General features: G+C 41.3%; 1 protein-coding gene across 5 annotated transcripts in view; it reads right to left on the reverse strand.

The window, feature by feature from the left end:
* The window catches only part of LOC137644130 (peroxisomal trans-2-enoyl-CoA reductase-like), a 71695-nt gene that overhangs the window by 23478 nt on the left and 29808 nt on the right, over window positions 1-18409 (reverse strand). For 4 of the 5 annotated variants that reach the window (XR_011045141.1, XM_068377102.1, XM_068377101.1 and 1 more), the window contains exons 5-6: window positions 9880-10004; window positions 2613-2774 (exon numbers count right to left, since the gene is read on the reverse strand). Coding sequence is in view for 4 of the 5 variants with exons in the window: in XM_068377102.1 (XP_068233203.1) it covers window positions 2613-2774; window positions 9880-10004 (287 nt within the window). In the remaining variant the exon portion in view is untranslated. Of the gene's footprint in view, window positions 1-2612; window positions 2775-4733; window positions 4893-9879; window positions 10005-18409 lie in introns of all 5 variants that reach the window. The other variant, XM_068377104.1, reaches the window with a different exon arrangement.

Consider the following 18409-nt stretch of genomic DNA (forward strand, 5'->3'; position numbering starts at 1 on the left):
TTTAACATAAACATTCTCACATTTAAAACATGTAAACCACAATTTACCCATCCTGAAGCACTTAACCCTTTTACCCACAAAGGACGTACTGGTACGTTTCACAAAACCAATCCCTTTACCCCCATGGACGTACCGGTACGTCCTTGCAAAAAAATGCTGTAAAGATTTTTTTTTCATATTTTTGATAACTTTTTGAAAAAATTCAGGCATTTTCCAAGAGAATGAGACCAACCTGACCTCTCTATGACAAAAATTAAGGCTGTTAGAGCAATTTAAAAAAAAATATACTGCAAAATGTGCTGGGAAAAAAATAACCCCCTGGGGGTTAAGGGTTGGAAATTTCCAAAGAGCCTGGGGGTAAAAGGGTTAAGGAATGAGGTAATAGCTTCTAATTCTATATCTATATTCATGTTATTGGCGAGCTTGAAAACAGTAATATATGCATGTAACTTGAACAGATCTACAGTACAGTATTAATGTACTTGGCTTACCTAATATAATCCTAATATGGGCCAAACAAATGATTTCTGACATACTATATAGTGTAGTTATTTCTACATTAATCTAATATGTCAATGAGCAAGGACTCGCACTGGAATACTGCCTACAGTGAGCTTTACTCAGAGCACTGTAAGCAATACGAAAGGTTGCTTGCAGCACTGTTTTGGCTGCAAGTGAATTGCTTCAAGTATTTGACTTTTGCCACCTGTAAATTCAACTTCTTTGATGGTCTTGATCCAAATTTTACACCTCATTTACGAACAAGACCTTAGTATGAGCAGTACGAAAAGTCTAGAAAAGATTTTCAAAAGTCTATGCTTAAACTGGGTTCAGCCAAAATGTGATAAAACTACACAAGGATATTAAATATTCACTATACAAGGTTATCATCTGATTGTCCTTTCACTGCTTATCTAGTATTGGCCATTCTTTTTTTATCTTTGAATTATAGTATACATTATAATACTGTACTGTCTTTGTCTCGTCAGACTAAACATTTTCCTTTTATTGTAAACTACTTATAACTTTGCCACTGTAAGAATCATTTAGTAGATTAAATTCTTATCCAAAAGTTCCTGTGAACTTCATCTATGTAAATACCCTGTACTTACAAAATGAACACCTAGTTCAACTGCAGAGAACTCTGAGAGCTCATAAATTAACCTTATATGCTAAGCAACTTGTCTGTCCAATACTGTATATAGATGTATTTTACCTTGAAATTTCAGCAATATCTACCCTTAGACTCAGAAAGATTGTCTGATGGGATGGCTTGAGGTCAGACAGTCCTCATTTGATCAGGATTTCAAGAATCTCGGGTTGAACAAGTACTTTGATATCTTGGAAGTTGATGTTTAGAGGAAGTGGAGACCAGCAATTTCAACTATAAACAGTAACTGCACAAACGAATGCCTCTAAACTCTAAACTGCGATGTGTTTCATACACGCTCATACACTGTAATGCTATTGCTTTTTTTTATCTTTCACTCTCTCCCGCACTGATAATAGAAAAACCTGTTTAAGCTTGCCATTGCCTGTTTCACATTGTTGGAATATTTGTGCCAGTGTTGCCCTCAACCGTTTGTTCATATGCTCGTTATCTTGTTGAAGAGTGACTTACATTCACCTAGCTTTTCTATTACCACCTAACAGCTACCTTGCGACACCTCTGTGTAGGCTAACTGCACCGTATTATAAGAGACAAACTCTGTATCTCTTCAAATATTGGAGTAGTATTTGAAATTTAAACCAAGAGGGCATGGCAATGGTAAACAATACCTCCCCAAGTGAATCTTAAGCAGTAATTATACACTAAATGATAAAGTAACTTAAGATAGTACTAAAAAGCTATGGATGTTATTAAATCATTCTCTAAAATTAACCTTTCTAATGACCTAACATTTTTAGGGTAACTTCAACACACCAAGCTTCCGGAGACAAAAGCAATATGAACATCAGGGGAAGTTCAAAGAAATGAAACAGAATCAACTGATATTTATCATGTAATGATGCATTTCCTAGCAGCATCCTATTCAACTGTTTCTCACTTAAATTAACCCTACTCAAAGAGTTTCAAGGATAAGAATATAAACTTCTGGAATGGCAAAAAAAAAAAAAAAAAACACCATGATTAGCAAAACCCATGAAATGGAAGTAAGCCTATATGAAAGAATCCCAAAGTCAGATTCAAGTGTGTGAAGAGGACAATACCAGAGGAAGAAAATATTGATAAAACATGAAAGATATCTCAGGCATAAAATAAAATATCACAAATCAAAACTAGAAGGCTAAGCCTAATATTCAATAAACTGTACAGAAGATTGGGGGAATGCCGCCTCACTTTCGTGGCATCTCATGCCCTGAGAGGACAAGGGGTCTTCATAAGTTCTTTGCAGGCTACACCTTTGTTATGAAAGGATGAACTTCAGAAGGATAATAATTTTACTTTACTTAAATACTTGGTTTTTTTAGTCTGAAATGTAATGAAAAGATATGTTTGTTGTGAAGAAATAAAAAAAAATGTTACATAAAGAGGCATTTGATTTTCAAGCATAAGAACTATGATTAGGGTTATATTCGTGATAACCTATAAAAAACTTTAATATACAAACCTCTTGTGTTGTCCCAAGTCTTTTTGTAGGAAGGCCAGGAATGGACCTTTCAAATGTATTGGGATCTCCATAATTCTCTGCAGCAGTATGGGAATATATAGAGCTTCCAGGGGCTATAGCATTTACACGCACACCCTTTTCAGCCCATTCCACAGCTAATGACTAATTCAAAAGATGATCAGAATGTATTGAAATAATATCTTGAAAAAATCATAATGATTAACACCATGTGGTACAGAAAGGAATGCCGCATAAACCAAATGTTCCTCGTGATAATACGGTTTGACCATAGCAGAATAAATACAGCATAATAATAAAAAGGTATAGTAAGAAACCTGCTTCATTCTTACCATTAACAAGTCTTAATGAAACGTTATTTCTGATTTCACAATTAAGAGATTTTACGATGATTCAATCTCAAGATTTCATTAATATGCACATTAGATTTTTTCATAATATTGATGCAATATACTGTATTTCATAGTAGTAGATATGACTTCTACATACAAAATATTCATGCTTGTTATTTCCAAACACAGGAGTGTCTGTAAATTCTCTTCATCAAATTTCTTTCTCTTCAACTTGTTTATTTCTAAGACTTCTGCATACACCTTTCCAACCAATCAACTGCATCAATGTAAACTGGGAGATATCAAGAGTTGTTAGACTGACATAAATAACTTGTACTCTAATTTACGATGATGAAACTCTGGCTTTGGTATCCATTATCATGTTTTTGCTACACCCTATGTTTGTTACAGCATAACCTCAGTTATCAAAGATTCTTCTTTTGAGACACATTAAGGCAAAACTTCAATCATTAAAACCTCTTATTTTTTATCAGACCCATCAGGTTACAACCTTGGTTGGTAAATTTTCTATTTTCTTTTAAGCTCACGCTACCTCTAACACAAGGTTCAATTTCTTATGACCTTCAGCCCTCAGAGTGAGGGACTCAGCACATAATTCCTTCCTACTATTTTCTTTGGCTGCTACCCATTGATTTTTTGTGCCTTCATTGAATTGCCATATATTATAACTACACAAGAAAAAAAATCAACACTTTAAGAGGAACTCATGAAATTGGTTGTCTAAACCAGAAAAAATGCCCAGCATTTCTTCACTGATGTCACACCTCAGAGGTTCATGGAAATAAACGGAATTTTAATAATAAAATTCTTTATTTTTATACTTTCCTGAGGTTTATATACATGCCTACCCTCCTCTTTACTGACTTGTGATGTCAAGAGGATAGGGAATAGTTTTGACATAAAGACTAAAATGACAAGCTCCCTTGGTGTGTCACTTCTTGCTTATTGGCATTAACCATTAGATTATCTCACTACTTCACTAGATGCATGTCTATTGAAAAGAAAGAAGATTGGAAATTTTTTAAAAATTTTGTGGGTAAATGTTAATATACTGAGCTTTTAGAGAAGAAGCAATATGAACATCAGGTGAGTAAAGAAATAAAAAAAAAAACTAATTAGAAAATCTCTAAACATGTTTATTTTGAAGGGTTTATCTTGGCTTTATACTCCGTACCTTCAATTTCATAAGACTATTAGTTGTCACTTATCGTAAACATTATGACGAGCTATTCAAAGAAGAATAAATCAATTTCTTATACTTATAAGTACTACAGTGTAAAATAAGATAGGACATTTTTTTACTAAACACAATAAAAAACTTGGGACTTAAAACAAAAATGCTGAATAAATTACTAAGCTAACCGTTGACCAAAAACCATCGAACCTAAAAACTGAGCACAGTCCAGTACTAACCACTAAAATTAAAACACTAACATGGCCAAAAAAGGAGCATGCAATGAGAAAAGTTCATGATTAGTTTAAAAAAGTATAAATATCATGCTTAGGGTATGACAGAAAAGTATAATATAATGCCGTATATAAAACTAGGATTCCTTAATATCCAATAATTAAAAACAGTAAGGAAAATGTTAAAACACACTGTTCCTGACAAAGAATTCACAATCCTTAACTTTCAAAACCACCGTATTTTAAGCGTAATGAAGACTAAATGACTCAAACTCTAATCTTCAAATGATAACTGTACCGTAAAAAGTTTGTTAGTGAAAGGATTTTCTCAATATCTACAAACCTCATGAGGAGTTCCTGGTCTTTTTGTTGGTAAACCAGGCCGTGCTTTCTCAAATACCGCAAATTTACCATAGTTCTCAGCAGCTGATGGAGAAAAGACTGGACCTGGAGCAATACCATTAATTCGTATACCATTTTCGGCCCACTCCACTGCCAGGGACTTTATATAAAAGAGATTATCCTATTAGGGGATTTAGACCAATAAATATAAAGATATCCTAATGATAATCTAATGCAAGATAAAACCGGGAAATATAAAAAAGCGGAATTTTAATAAAAAAATCGTGTTGTTTCTATACTCACCTGATGCTCATATTGCTTTTCTCTGGATGTTCAGTTTTACTGACATTTACCCATAAAACTAAAAAATGATTTCTCATTTTCTTTCATTTCAATAGACTTAAGCCTCTAGTACAGTAATGAAACACTCTAGCGGTTAATGGTAACCGATGGCTTGTTCAAGCATCATATTCTTTGTCTTTTCAGTCTCAAAGTTAAAACTATTGCCGGTCCTCTTGATACCACAATTCAGTCGAGAAGAGGGTGGGCACTGTATATGAACATCAGGGGAGTATACTGTAGAAAACACATTTTATCATCAAAATACCGTTTATTTCTATGAACCTTCCATGATGTTCACATTGCTGACTCACACACTAATGGAGGAAGCTGCCAGTGAAGGAAAGAGATGGGTCATTTACAGTTTTAAAATAAAAATAATTAATATTCTACTCAAATGTAGTCTAGGTTAATGGTAACAAAGCATCTCAAAATACATTTTGATATACTGGATTCCATATTGTTTCCTAATTACCTATCTATGCAACTCCAGCACCATGCAACTAAAATTCAAATGTTTGAATTGTGATAAATCAAAAATTTTTCAAGTAATTTATATTTTTCCCAATAATACAAATTTTAGACCTTTAATAGGAGTAAATTTCAGTGTAGTCGGAGCTTGGCTGTTATAATCTATAACAAGGTGTTGGTAGTTACTGGTGGGTGGTGGAGAAGTCTTGCCCTGTTGCCAGCCACCAAGTAGCAACTTTGATCTTTACCTAAGGCTTGCAGAGTGGTTGAAGAAGGAAGCGAAATCTAATTAAAAGTACTCAAGTTTGTATAGTTATGAAAAATTCCAATTACTTTAAAAATTTATGATTTGTTCCTATGCAAACAAATCTTCGCCCTTAATAGTAGACTTATTCTAAGGACGGAGGAACCCCTATAACCACACTAGCTTGTTTAAAATCCATCGATGTCAAGACACCCGGACTAAAGTCCAATGAGTTAGGATAGGTTTCTGTCCATGGACAGACAGTCAAGGAAACACCTCTATCCATGGAAGGATATGATGTCACATGTATGGCTAATTGAAAATAATGGGTTACACATCATATTCATTCCCAATACATAAGGAGGATGGGGGATATACTTCTATATCTTCTCTTATGCTTGACTGAGGGGCTGGACTGAGTTCTCAGATCCACAGATCTGATTGCCCACTTCATCCAGGGACAAGTTCACAAGATCTGACCATGGCAACTCCAACAATAGCCTCGATCCTTGAGGAGCACGCAAGTGCCAATCAATAACCGAGGTCCTCCACAATGGAGGCACCACAATTGCCTTCCCCAGGCCGTTGCACTTACAAATGAGGATAAGAATCTTCACAAAGGAACACTTACTTATATTAGTTGAAATACTACCGCCAGAGAGTTATGGGGTCCTTTGACTGGCCAGACAGTACTACGTTGGATCCTTCTCTTTGGTTACGGTTCTTTCTCTTTGCCTACACATACGCCGAATAGTCTGGCCTATTCTTAACAGATTCTCCTCTGTCCTCACACACCTGACAACACTGAGGTTACTAAACAATTCTTCTTTGCTCAAGGGGTTAACTACTGCACTGTATTTGTTCTGTGGCTACTTTCCTCTTAGTAAGGGTAGAAGAGACTCTTTAGCTATGGTAAGCAGCTCTTCTAGGAGAAGGACACTCCAAAATCAAACCATTGTTCTCTAGTCTTGGGTAGTGCCATAGCCTCTGTACCATGGTCTTCCACTGTCTTGGGTTAGAGTTCTCTTGCTTGAGGGTACAATCAGGCACACTATTCTATTTAATTTCTTTTCCTCTTGTTTTGTTAAAGTTTTCATAGTTTATATAGGAAATATTTATTTTAATGTTACTCTTCTTAAAATATTTTATTTTTCCTTCTTTCCTTTCCTTACTGGGCTATTTTCCCTGTTGGGGCCCCTGGGCTTATAGCATTTTGCTTTTCCAGCTAGGGTTGTAGCTTAGCAAATAATAATAATAATAATAATAATAGTCTGCCTCAGCAGGTGCCGGACCACAGTCCGGAGTCTTCAAGACAACGTGACTCCAAGCACCCTCACGCCTCGCCGGGGCTAATGGGGCGGCAACAGGCTTCGGAAATTCTTCTCCTCACCACACCAATTACGGCCGCTCTGTCCCAAGGCTAGAACCCGGGCAAGCCAACGGCAATGTGAGGAAAACTCGATGGCATGGGACCCGGCAGAATCGGGAGAAGAACCAGGTACTTCTAATGCGAGTCATGGCAGATGGGTAACCGTGGCCTTACGTACCATGGCAGGAGGAACAAAGCCCTCTGCCCCCATTCTTTGCTTAATAATGCTTGCATGTGCTCAGGTACAGTCTTGAATGTTACCATTCTCTCTACCAAACAGAGTGACAACTCATCAGTAAAGGGAAGAGCTGACATCCAGCATCCTGGAAGGAAGGGAGATAGAGGTTGCTGCAGCTCATACAGTACATCAACCACACACAGAGCCGTACACTTCTGTCCCAGCAAGCTACCGGGGTACTTGGGGAAGCCAGGCTCAAACCTGAGACACCAGGTCCTGGTCCTGGCCACAAGCATACAGTGCCATTCACCTCCTTCAAAAAAGAGGTAGTGTCATAGGGAGCCCTATCCTTGCAACTATGGCTAGCCTTCCCGGATTTTTTTGCCCTCTTCCTCCTCTTTATCTTAGTAGAAACGTCAGAATCAGAGGAAGAAGAGGAAGAGCCCTCACGCTTCTTCCTCTTCCTGGGTTTATCTCCTGGATCTCCATGCAGAGCAGTCTAGCTCCAACAGGAGCCACAACACTGAGGAACTTATAGCACCCTGCAACCCACAAGAGGCACAATTACACTGAGGGAGGAGGAACTGGCCCTAGACCCCTTGACACAAAGGTTGGGGAGACAGACAAAGAGGGAAGGGGGTGGGAATCACTGGGTCTAGGTCAGGGATCAAGGTAACCACAGGGACAGGGGTAACATTCACCTTCGCCTTTTAGCCACAGTGGTGGTACAGTTCCCGGCACCAGCACCTTACCTTCAGGGCCGGGAGCTACGGTACCACTAACCAGCCTTCTAGGATGACATTGGGGGAACCATACCGCCCTTCACCACTTGGCATCACCGTGGACATTAAAATTCCCTCAACAAAGTCATGATGGGCCTACCTGAAAGACACAAAGAAGCCCAAAACTTCCTTGGGTTAAACTCGGCATCGACAGCTTACACAGTCACGGGCAAAGATCTTCTGGTCTCCGAAGGGTTACGGCGAATACTAGTGGTTTTCCACACACCAGTGAAACCTGAAAAACTCTCTAATGTATATCCGAGGGCCCCAAACCCACGCAGTAAAGCTCCCAAGGAGATCAAAACAGCAAAAGACTTACCTGGAGTCTTCTTTGGCATTGCCCAGTCTGACCCAATGGACGCTTTGCATGCTTCTTCTCTTTCTGGGTGTGTGCCTGCCATTGCGCTGGAGGCCACAACCTAAACTTAGTGTTTGGGGATGACTCTATCAATTATACTGTCTACAAGATGCAGAGAGGGAGTCTGAATCCCCAGCCAGTTTGGCCATAAACTGCTTGCAGCGTCCATCCTTCCCCTGGCAAACACAGACTTATTACTACCATTCCATTTCTAATTACTGCAATCACTTCCTGAATTGAAAAACAAATATGAAAAAGTCTGACAGGAGCAGACTGTACATGTGTATGCGTCAGTGGAAGAATTAAAAGTGAAGACTCTGGTTGGAAAGGGGGCAGGGTTACTCGGCCCATACCGTCACCAGCTGGATAACCAGTTGTCCAAACTTTGACGACCAACTCCAGCTCACACTGAAAAAATTTCTCCACCTTATTAAAGGACAAGGGATTGTATGCCGTTTAGGAACAACCTGCTGTACTATCTAATGTATATATTATAAATCAATTTCTTCATCTTGACTCTTACAATTACAGTGGAATTCTCCATGTTTGAAACACTGCTCTCCTATTTGAAGAGTTCTTTATTGATTATCTATATTTTCTTGATTAGACTGACTATAAGGTAGTTTATCTGATTGATTATCCCACTTTTACTTAATATCTCTTGATTCCCTTGATGGATTCTCTCTTATTGTAGGTAATATTTCAGTCACTGATCTGTTAAGTCCAAACTTTAGAATTCTCTTCCTGCTAAAATTTTTCCCAGCTTTTAAAACCTTTCTACCAATAAATAGGTATATTGCTTCCTATGTGGTTAAACCTTATTTGTCATCCCTTTCCATGTTTTTCTTAAACCTGTACTAGAAAATGGCATTTGAGTATCATTCTCCTTAGCTTTGGTCTTTGACAGATTATTCATTGATCCTCTGACACACTGTAACTAGGTATTGTGAACTCATGATTATAGGTACCAAAGCAACAATCACCTCTTGTTAAGATTTGAAAAGTGCTATTTGCCCATAATAAAGAAGGATAAAGCCATAACATGTAGAAAAAACAAGTTAAGAGAAAGTTTATAATAAAAGTTTACCATTGATAATGACAGTTTTTTCCAAATTCACAACTTATGTGCACATAAATTTTCAAATGCTAAACATTCCTTTCTTTACCACATGGAAAATATATATTCAAATAAATATCAACACGTATTAAATAATAAAGATATAGCCAACAAAAAAGGTAATAACAAAGGCACATTACAGTTCTAATAGAAGTTTAGAACAGAAAATTTTTGTCACTTTCAACTAATATTATTCAACAAACACTTGAAAAAGCATTAAAATTGAAAATAAAGGCATAATGATAATTTATGCAAATATTTTACTAAAATGAAAGAAATAAAAACATACCTTTGTTAAATTGTCGACAGCTGAGCGTGCTGCACCTGTGTGTGCCATCATGGGAAAACCACGAAACATGTCTGCAATTATGTTGATAATAACACCTCCATTTTCACACATCCACTGTTCATATACTGAAAAAATAAATAAAAATTATCATATTAAATACTTGATACAGCCATTTGAATTGCCACTGCAGTTTAATAAATATAATTTTTGGTAGAAAAATCATACTACTATATATTTTAATCTAATTCATAAATAACTTGGATTCACAGCAAACAGAATAGTGAATATGAAATTATATACTGTACTATACACATCCATATATTCAAATAAATCCTTGAAATAAAGCATAAACCACTCCACAATAAATTGTAGCATAATTATTTCACACCAAAATGGTACTAGTATATTGCCACTAACATTTAACATTTCTTGGTTTTCTAAGGCAATGGAACCCAATGTACTTCTTAAATGATACAAAAGATTTAAAATAAAGGCTAAAGAATCTGTGTCTACAATGGGAAGTTAAGGCCTTCCACAGTGTAATTTTATTATCGGCAATCAGTTTTGTCTAGATCTACTCCATCATGATATAGTTTACGCAAATTATGTTATGATCACTTTTACCAAGTACTGTACAGTACTATCATTACTATTACCAATCTTGTAAAAGGAATTATCATAACAAAGTACCAACAACATTTGTCAATATAGTAACACCTGATCCCTTATACCCAAATATGACAACACAGCAACACATAAAAAAAGGAGGAGGAGAAGCAATTGTGGTGAAATTTACTAAATATTATCAAGTAGGTTCCCTGCTAGGCAGACAACTCCTCCTGTCAGTATGGATTTGACTACTGAACAAATTTCTATTGATTCATACCAAATATTACGGCAGTTTTTCAGCGCTACAATCTTACACAGATCTGCAACCCATAATTGCATGTAAGAACACTGACTTTTGAGATTATTTGGTGAATTACTATACATTATCTAATTTCATACCATGAGACCTCTCCTATAATGTGACCCTTCACATTTTGTATTCAATATGAAATTTCCTCCTATGCATAAATAATGTATCATGAGAGCTCCACTTTTGCTAAAATTAACTAAGCTAAGCTACTTACCAAACTGCCAATCATTGTCAATTGTTAGTTCTGCTTCCACACTCCCTCCTAACTCCTATTGACAACATATACAAAAAGACTAGAGGGGCAGTCAGTAGAGTGCAGACCTCCATAACAGCGGTTTATTTCTCAACCTCTTGCTCGGCCTTGATCTTTGACCCAAGACTTTCAAAATTGAATCAATTCTACGTCTCAACATAACAATTAATCCCTGAAAGTTTCACTACTCAATGAGTAAAATTGTGACCTCCACCACAGCAGCTTATTTCTTGACCTTGACCTAGGACTTTGAAAATTGAATCGCTTCCACGTTTCAACATAACAATCAACCCCTGAAAGTTTCAGTACTGAGTAAAATTGTGGCCAGGAAGTTAACTAACAAACAAACTCCTTCCAACTTCGTTGGCAGAGGTAATTAAAGTCTTGAAAAAATAAGCAGTATATTGAATAATTTATTCATAACTTCTGATAAAAACAATTCCAAATAGACGCATGATCAAAATATCAAATTTTTAAAGTAATTTGTATTTTTCCTTTAATCAGGGAATTTCTTTGGTGCAAGCTGGAATTGGTTTTTGAAAATGAATAACGAGCAGTTATCCAACTGGTTCAGGTCTGAGACGAGAAGCCCTGCCCCCTTTCCAATTGAAGGCTAATTATTTCTTGATCCTTTGACCCAGAATTTAGAGGGGTCGTTGAGGAAGGAAGTTTATATCAAAGGACTCAGGTTTGTATGGCTAGGAAAAATGTTATTTTCATTAGTAAAATAAATTTTTGAATATACTTACCCGATAATCATGTAGCTGTCAACTCCGTTGCCCGACAGAATTCTACGGAAGGGATACGCCAGCGATCACTATACTAGAAGGGGGTGTACTCACCAGCGCCACCTGTGGCCAGGTACTGCAGTACTTCTTGTTGACACCACCTCAATTTTTCCTCGGTCCACTGGTTCTCTATGGGGAGGAAGGGTGGGTCAATTAAATCATGATTATCGGGTAAGTATATTCAAAAATTTATTTTACTAATGAAAATAACATTTTTCAATATTAATCTTACCCGATAATCATGTAGTTGATTCACACCCAGGGAGGTGGGTGAAAACCAGTGTACATGTATATCAGTAAGCTAAGTATCCCGTATTTCATATTATCAGTTATTCAAAATAACAATGAAATTATAAGTACCTGGTAAGGAAGTCGACTTGAACCATGACTCTGCCTTTAATAAGTTCGTCTTCCTTACTGAGCGCAGCGTTCCTCTTAGGAGGCTGAACAACCCTAAGGTGCTGAAGTATAAAGGGCTGCAACCCATACTAAAGGACCTCTACACAACCTCTAACCTAGGCGCTTCTCAAGAACGAATTGACCACCCGCCAAATCAAACAGGATGCGGAAGGCTTCTTAGCCTACCGTAACAACCCAAAAAACAACAATAAAAGCATTCAAGAGAAAGGTTAAAAAGGTTATGGGATTAAGGGAATGTAGTGGCTGAGCCCTCACCTACTACTGCACTCGCTGCTACGAATGGTCCCAGGGTGTAGCAGTTCTCGTAAAGAGACTGGACATCTTTGAGATAAAATGATGCAAACACTGACTTGCTCCTCCAATAAGTTGCATCCATAATACTCTGCAGAGAACGGTTCTGTTTAAAGGCCATCGAAGTGGCTACAGCTCTCACTTCGTGGGTCCTTACCTTCAGCAAAGCAAGGTCTTCATCCTTCATGTGAGAATGAGCTTCTCTAATCAGAAGCCTTATATAATACGAAACTGCGTTTTTGGACATAGGCATCGAAGGTTTCTTGATGGCACACCATAAGGCCTCTGACTGTCCTCGTATAGGTTTTGACCTTTTAAGATAGTATTTCAGAGCTCTGACAGGGCAAAGAACTCTCTCTAGCTCGTTACCCACCATGTTGGAAAGGCTAGGAATTTCGAACGATCTAGGCCAAGGATGTGAAGGAAGTTCATTTTTAGCTAAAAATCCGAGCTGTAAAGAACATGTTGCTGATTCGGATGTGAATCCTATGTTCTTGCTGAAGGCGTGAACCTCACTAACTCTTTTGGCTGTCGCAAGGCAGACGAGGAAAAGAGTTTTGAGAGTAAGGTCTTTGAAGGAAGCTGACTGGAGAGGTTCGAACCTAGGAGACATAAGGAACCTTAAGACTACGTCTAGATTCCAGCCTGGAGTGGACAAACGACGTTCTTTAGAAGTCTCGAAAGATTTAAGGATGTCTTGTAGGTCCTTGTTGGAGGAAAGATCCAAACCTCTGTGGCGGAGAACTGAAGCCAACATACTTCTGTACCCTTTAATCGTAGGAGCCGAAAGAGATCTAACATTCCTAAGATGTAACAGGAAGTCAGCAACTTGGGTTACAGAGGTATTGGTAGAGGAAACTGCATTGGCTCTGCACCAGCTTCGGAAGACTTCCCACTTGGATTGATAGACTCTACGAGTGGATATCCTCCTTGCTCTGGCAATCGCTCTGGCTGCCTCCTTCGAAAAGCCTCTAGCTCTAGCGAGTCTTTCGACAGTCTGAAGGCAGTCAGACGAAGAGCGTGGAGGTTTGGGTGTACCTTTTTTACGTGAGGTTGACGTAGAAGGTCCACTCTTAGAGGGAGAGTCCTGGGAACGTCGACCAGCCATTGTAGTACCTCTGTGAACCATTCTCTTGCAGGCCAAAGGGGAGCAACCAGCGTCAGCCGTGTCCCTTCGTGAGAGACGAACTTCTGAATGACTCTGTTGATGATCTTGAACGGCGGGAATGCATATAGGTTGAGATGGGACCAATCCAGCAGAAAAGCATCCACGTGAACTGCTGCTGGGTCTGGAACTGGGGAACAGTACAAAGGGAGCCTCTTGGTCATGGAGGTGGCGAACAGATCTATCGTTGGCTGACCCCACAAGGTCCAAAGTCTGTTGCACACGCTCTTGTGAAGGGTCCATTCCGTGGGGATGACTTGATCTTTCCTGCTGAGGCGATCTGCTGAGACGTTCATATTGCCCTGAATGAACCTCGTTACCAGTGTGAGGTTTAGACTTCTTGACCAAATGAGGAGGTCCCTTGCTATCTCGTACAGCTTCCTCGAATGGGTCCCTCCCTGCTTGGAGATGTATGCCAAGGCTGTGGTGTTGTCGGAGTTCACCTCCACCACCTTGTTTAGCAGGAGGGACTTGAAGTTCATTAAGGCCAGATGAACTGCCAGCAGCTCCTTGCAGTTGATGTGAAGCGTTTCCTGTTCCTTGTTCCATGTTCCCGAGCATTCCTGTCCGTCCAAGGTCGCGCCCCAGCCCGAGTCTGATGCGTCCGAAAAGAGATGAAGATTAGGGGTCTGAATCGCTAACGATAGACCCTCCTTGAGAAGGATGTTGGTCTTCCACCACATGAGAGTAGTCTTCATCTCTTTGGTGACAGGAATAGAGACCGCTTCGAGCGTCAAATCCTTGTCCCAGTGAGCTGCTAGATGGAATTGGAGAGGGCGGAGGTGGAGTCTCCCTAACTCGATGAACAGGGCTAACGATGACAGGGTCCCTGTTAGACTCATCCACTGTCTCACCGAGCATCTGTTCCTCTTCAGCATGCTCAGAATGCACTCTAGGGCTTGGCTGATTCTTGGGGCCGACGGAAAAGCCCGAAAAGCTTGACTCCGAATCTCCATTCCCAGGTAAACGATGGATTGGGAGGGAATAAGCTGGGACTTTTCTAAGTTGACCAAAAGACCCAGTTCCTTGATCAAGTCCAAAGTCCAGTTGAGACTCTCCAGACAGCGACGACTTGTGGGGGCTCTTAACAGCCAGTCGTCTAAATAAAGGGAGGCTCTGATGTCCGCTAAGTGGAGGAATTTTGCAATATTCCTCATCAGACGCGTAAACACCATAGGCGCTGTGCTTAGGCCAAAACACAGGGCTTGGAATTGGTACACAACCTTTCCAAAAACGAATCTCAGGAAAGGTTGGGAGTCTGGATGAATAGGAACGTGAAAGTAAGCGTCTTTCAGATCCAACGAGACCATCCAGTCCTCCTGCCTGACCGCTGCTAGGACCGACTTCGTCGTCTCCATAGTGAACGTCTGCTTGGTGACATAAGCATTGAGCGCACTGACGTCCAGCACCGGTCTCCAACCTCCTGTCTTCTTGGCCACCAGAAAGAGACGGTTGTAGAAGCCCGGGGATTGATGGTCCCGGACTATCACCACTGCCTTCTTCTGTAACAGGAGCGACACCTCCTGGTGTAACGCTAGCCTCTTGTCCTTTTCCTTGTAGTTGGGAGAGAGGTTGATGGGAGAAGTGGTCAGAGGGGGATTGCGGCAGAATGGTATCCTGTAACCCTCCCTTAGCCACTTGACAGACTGGGCGTCTGCACCTCTTCTTTCCCAAGCTTGCCAGAAGATCTTGAGTCTGGCTCCTACTGCTGTCTGGAGAGGAGGAGAGTCAGTGTTTGCCTTTCGAAGGCTTGGGACCTTTCTTAGACCTGCCCCTGAAAGCGTCTGGACGGGTACTTCCTCGGCTGGGGGCTCTGCCACGAAAGGGCGGAATAAATCTTGTAGCAGGAGTATCGGCCACTGGGGTGCGGTAAGTTCTAGGAACCGAAGGAGCAACCTTAGCCTTACGAGCTGAAGAGGCCACAAGGTCATGAGTGTCCTTCTGAATAAGGGCCGCAGACAATTCCTTGATAAGCTCCTCAGGAAACAGGAACTTAGAAAGCGGAGCAAAAAGTAACTGAGACCTTTGACAAGAGGTGATACCAGTGGAAAGGAAAGTGCAAAGTTGTTCCCTTTTCTTGAGTACTCCCGAAACAAACATGGAGGCAAGTTCGCAGGACCCATCGCGAATTGCTTTATCCATACAGGACATTATAAGCATGGCCGAGTCCTTGTCAGAAGGGGCAGTCTTCTTGCTCAAGGCCCCCAGGCACCAGTCGAGAAAATTGAAAATCTCAAAGGCGCGAAAGACACCCTTTAAGAAGTGGTCTAAGTCGGAAAAGGTCCAGCAGACCTTAGAGCGCCTCATAGCCGATCTACGTGGAGAGTCAACCAAACTTGAGAAGTCAGCCTGGGCAGAGGCAGGGATTCCCAAGCCTGGTTCCTCTCCTGTGGCATACCATACGCCCGCCTTAGAAGTCAGCTTAGTAGGAGGGAACATAAATGAAGTCTTCCCTAGTTGCTGTTTGGACTGCAACCAATCCCCTAACATTCTTAAAGCTCTCTTAGAGGATCTAGCAAAGACGAGCTTAGTGTAGGCCGACTTAACAGGTTGCATGCCTAGAGAAAACTCTGATGGAGGAGAGCGAGGGGTAGCAGAAACAAAATGATCCGGGTAAACCTCTCTGAAAAGAGCCAGGACCTTGTGAAAGTCAATGGAGGGTGGTAACGACTTGGGTTCCTCTACGTCCGAAGAGGGATCATCTAGGTGCGCAGCTTCCTCCTCAGAAACCTCATCACCTGAGTGTTGAGAAGCGAGAGGTAAAGTTACAGCGGTATGCTGAACAGCAGAATCCTGACAAGCGGGTGCATAAACACTTGCGGTCTCATCCTCAAGTCTCTGTTGAAGAGGATGAGGGCTGGTAATGACAAAGTCATGAGGCTGGGATGAAGGAGGTTCTGCGGAGGTTTGAGGAGCAAGTGTGGTGAGAGGCGACTGTAGTAAAACCTGAGGTTCAGGCTGCAAAGACTGGTCAAGTAGAGGAGAAGGTGGTAGATGCATGCGTTGAGGTGGCTGACTCATTGCATGAGGTTCCTGTCTCAAGAGTTGCGCTTGCTTCAAGGGTTGAGGTGGTTGCGCAGTAAGAGATTCCTGTCTCACGAGTTGAGGTTCTTGAGGTGTGAGCTGCGAGAATTGAGGTGGCGGCTGCGCAGAACGCGGCTCCTGTCTCACGAGTTGAGGTTCTTGAGGTGCTTGCCTCGAGAGTTGAGGTTCTCGCCTCGAGGAAAGTGGAGGTAGCAGCTGCGAGAGCTGAGGTGGCTGCCTCAAGGATGGTAGAGGTTGTCGTACCTCAAGAGGTTGCTGCCTCGAGGATGGTCTTTCTGCAAGAAACTCTTGCCTCAAAGGAAGAGGAGGTTGTAAGGCATAAGACTCCTGTCCCCATTGTTGAGGAGGTTGTCGCGTGGTAAGAGATTCCTGCCTCAAGGAAGGTGGAGGTTGCTGCACAACGCTGGTAACTGGCAACTCCCAACGCGGTAGCTCACGCATGGAGGTAGCTTGAGGAACCTCAACTTCGTACGTCTGGCAGACTGGACTGCGGAGAGGAGGAGGAGCGCTCGCAGGAGGAGGTGTAACCTTCTCTGCCTGAAACTCACGCATTAAGACCGTAAGCTGCGACTGCATGGACTGCAGCAAAGCCATCTTGGGATCAACAGACGATGAGGTCTGTTGAGGCAAAGCCTTAACAGAAGTTGAGGTCTGTTGAGGCATCGCCTTACCTCTCTTAGGAGGTGTGCAGTCACCTGATGACTGCGGCGAGTCAGAGCTAGCCCAATGACTACATCCGGGCTGTTGAACTCGTGAGGTCTGGACTTTACGCTTAAGAGGTCTTGAGACCTGAGTCCAGCGTTTTCTCCCCGAAAATTCTTCTGCAGACGAGGGAAATAAAGGCTCAATCGTCTGAGAGTGGAAGTGACGATCTCTGTAAGATACGCCCGCAACCACCGAGGATACTTCTGTGCGCCGATCAAGGCCTGCCGAACCCTTTTGCCCTTCGACATTGCTTCTCCCCTGGGCTTGGGAGCTTGCAAGAGGTCCCGGACTGGGAGGACGACTGGCACGCACAGAAGTACCCTCACGCACAACACTGACACTGACACTAGCACTCGGCACAGCACTGGCACTACCACTTCCCACTGCACTTTTCACTTTAAGTTCCTTGACGTCCGCCAAGAGGAACTTGTGGTCACTCACTACCGACTCCACTTTATCACCTAAAGCCTGAATGGCACGTAAAACATCAGACATATCAGGCTGAGCACAAATAGAAGGTTCGGGGGTAGCCACTACAGGGGGAGGAAAAGGTTGAGGATCATGGGGTGAGGAATAAAGCGAAGAGCGAGCCGAACTCCTCCTAACTCTCTCTCTCTCTAACTTAGTGGTATACTTGAGGAATCGAACAAAATCAAGTTCCGAAAGTCCGGCGCATTCCTCACATCGATCTTCCAACTGACAGGATTTTCCCCTACAGTCGGAACAAACGGTGTGAGGATCAACCGAGGCCTTCGGAATACGCCTAATACAAGTCCTACATCGTCTTTGGGGAGGAGCTTGAGAAAGGTCGGACATCTTGAATCAAAGAACAGTCAAGGGGGATTCCAATTAAAGCAAAAGATCGTTAACCATTAATCAAATCAATATAAAAGCTATCTAAGCTAATAGACAAGTTTCCAGTATAGCGAAAGCTGAAATCTTAG

This window comes from Palaemon carinicauda, chromosome 7, assembly GCF_036898095.1.
Source record: "Palaemon carinicauda isolate YSFRI2023 chromosome 7, ASM3689809v2, whole genome shotgun sequence".
NCBI classification, from domain to species: Eukaryota; Metazoa; Arthropoda; class Malacostraca; order Decapoda; family Palaemonidae; genus Palaemon; species Palaemon carinicauda.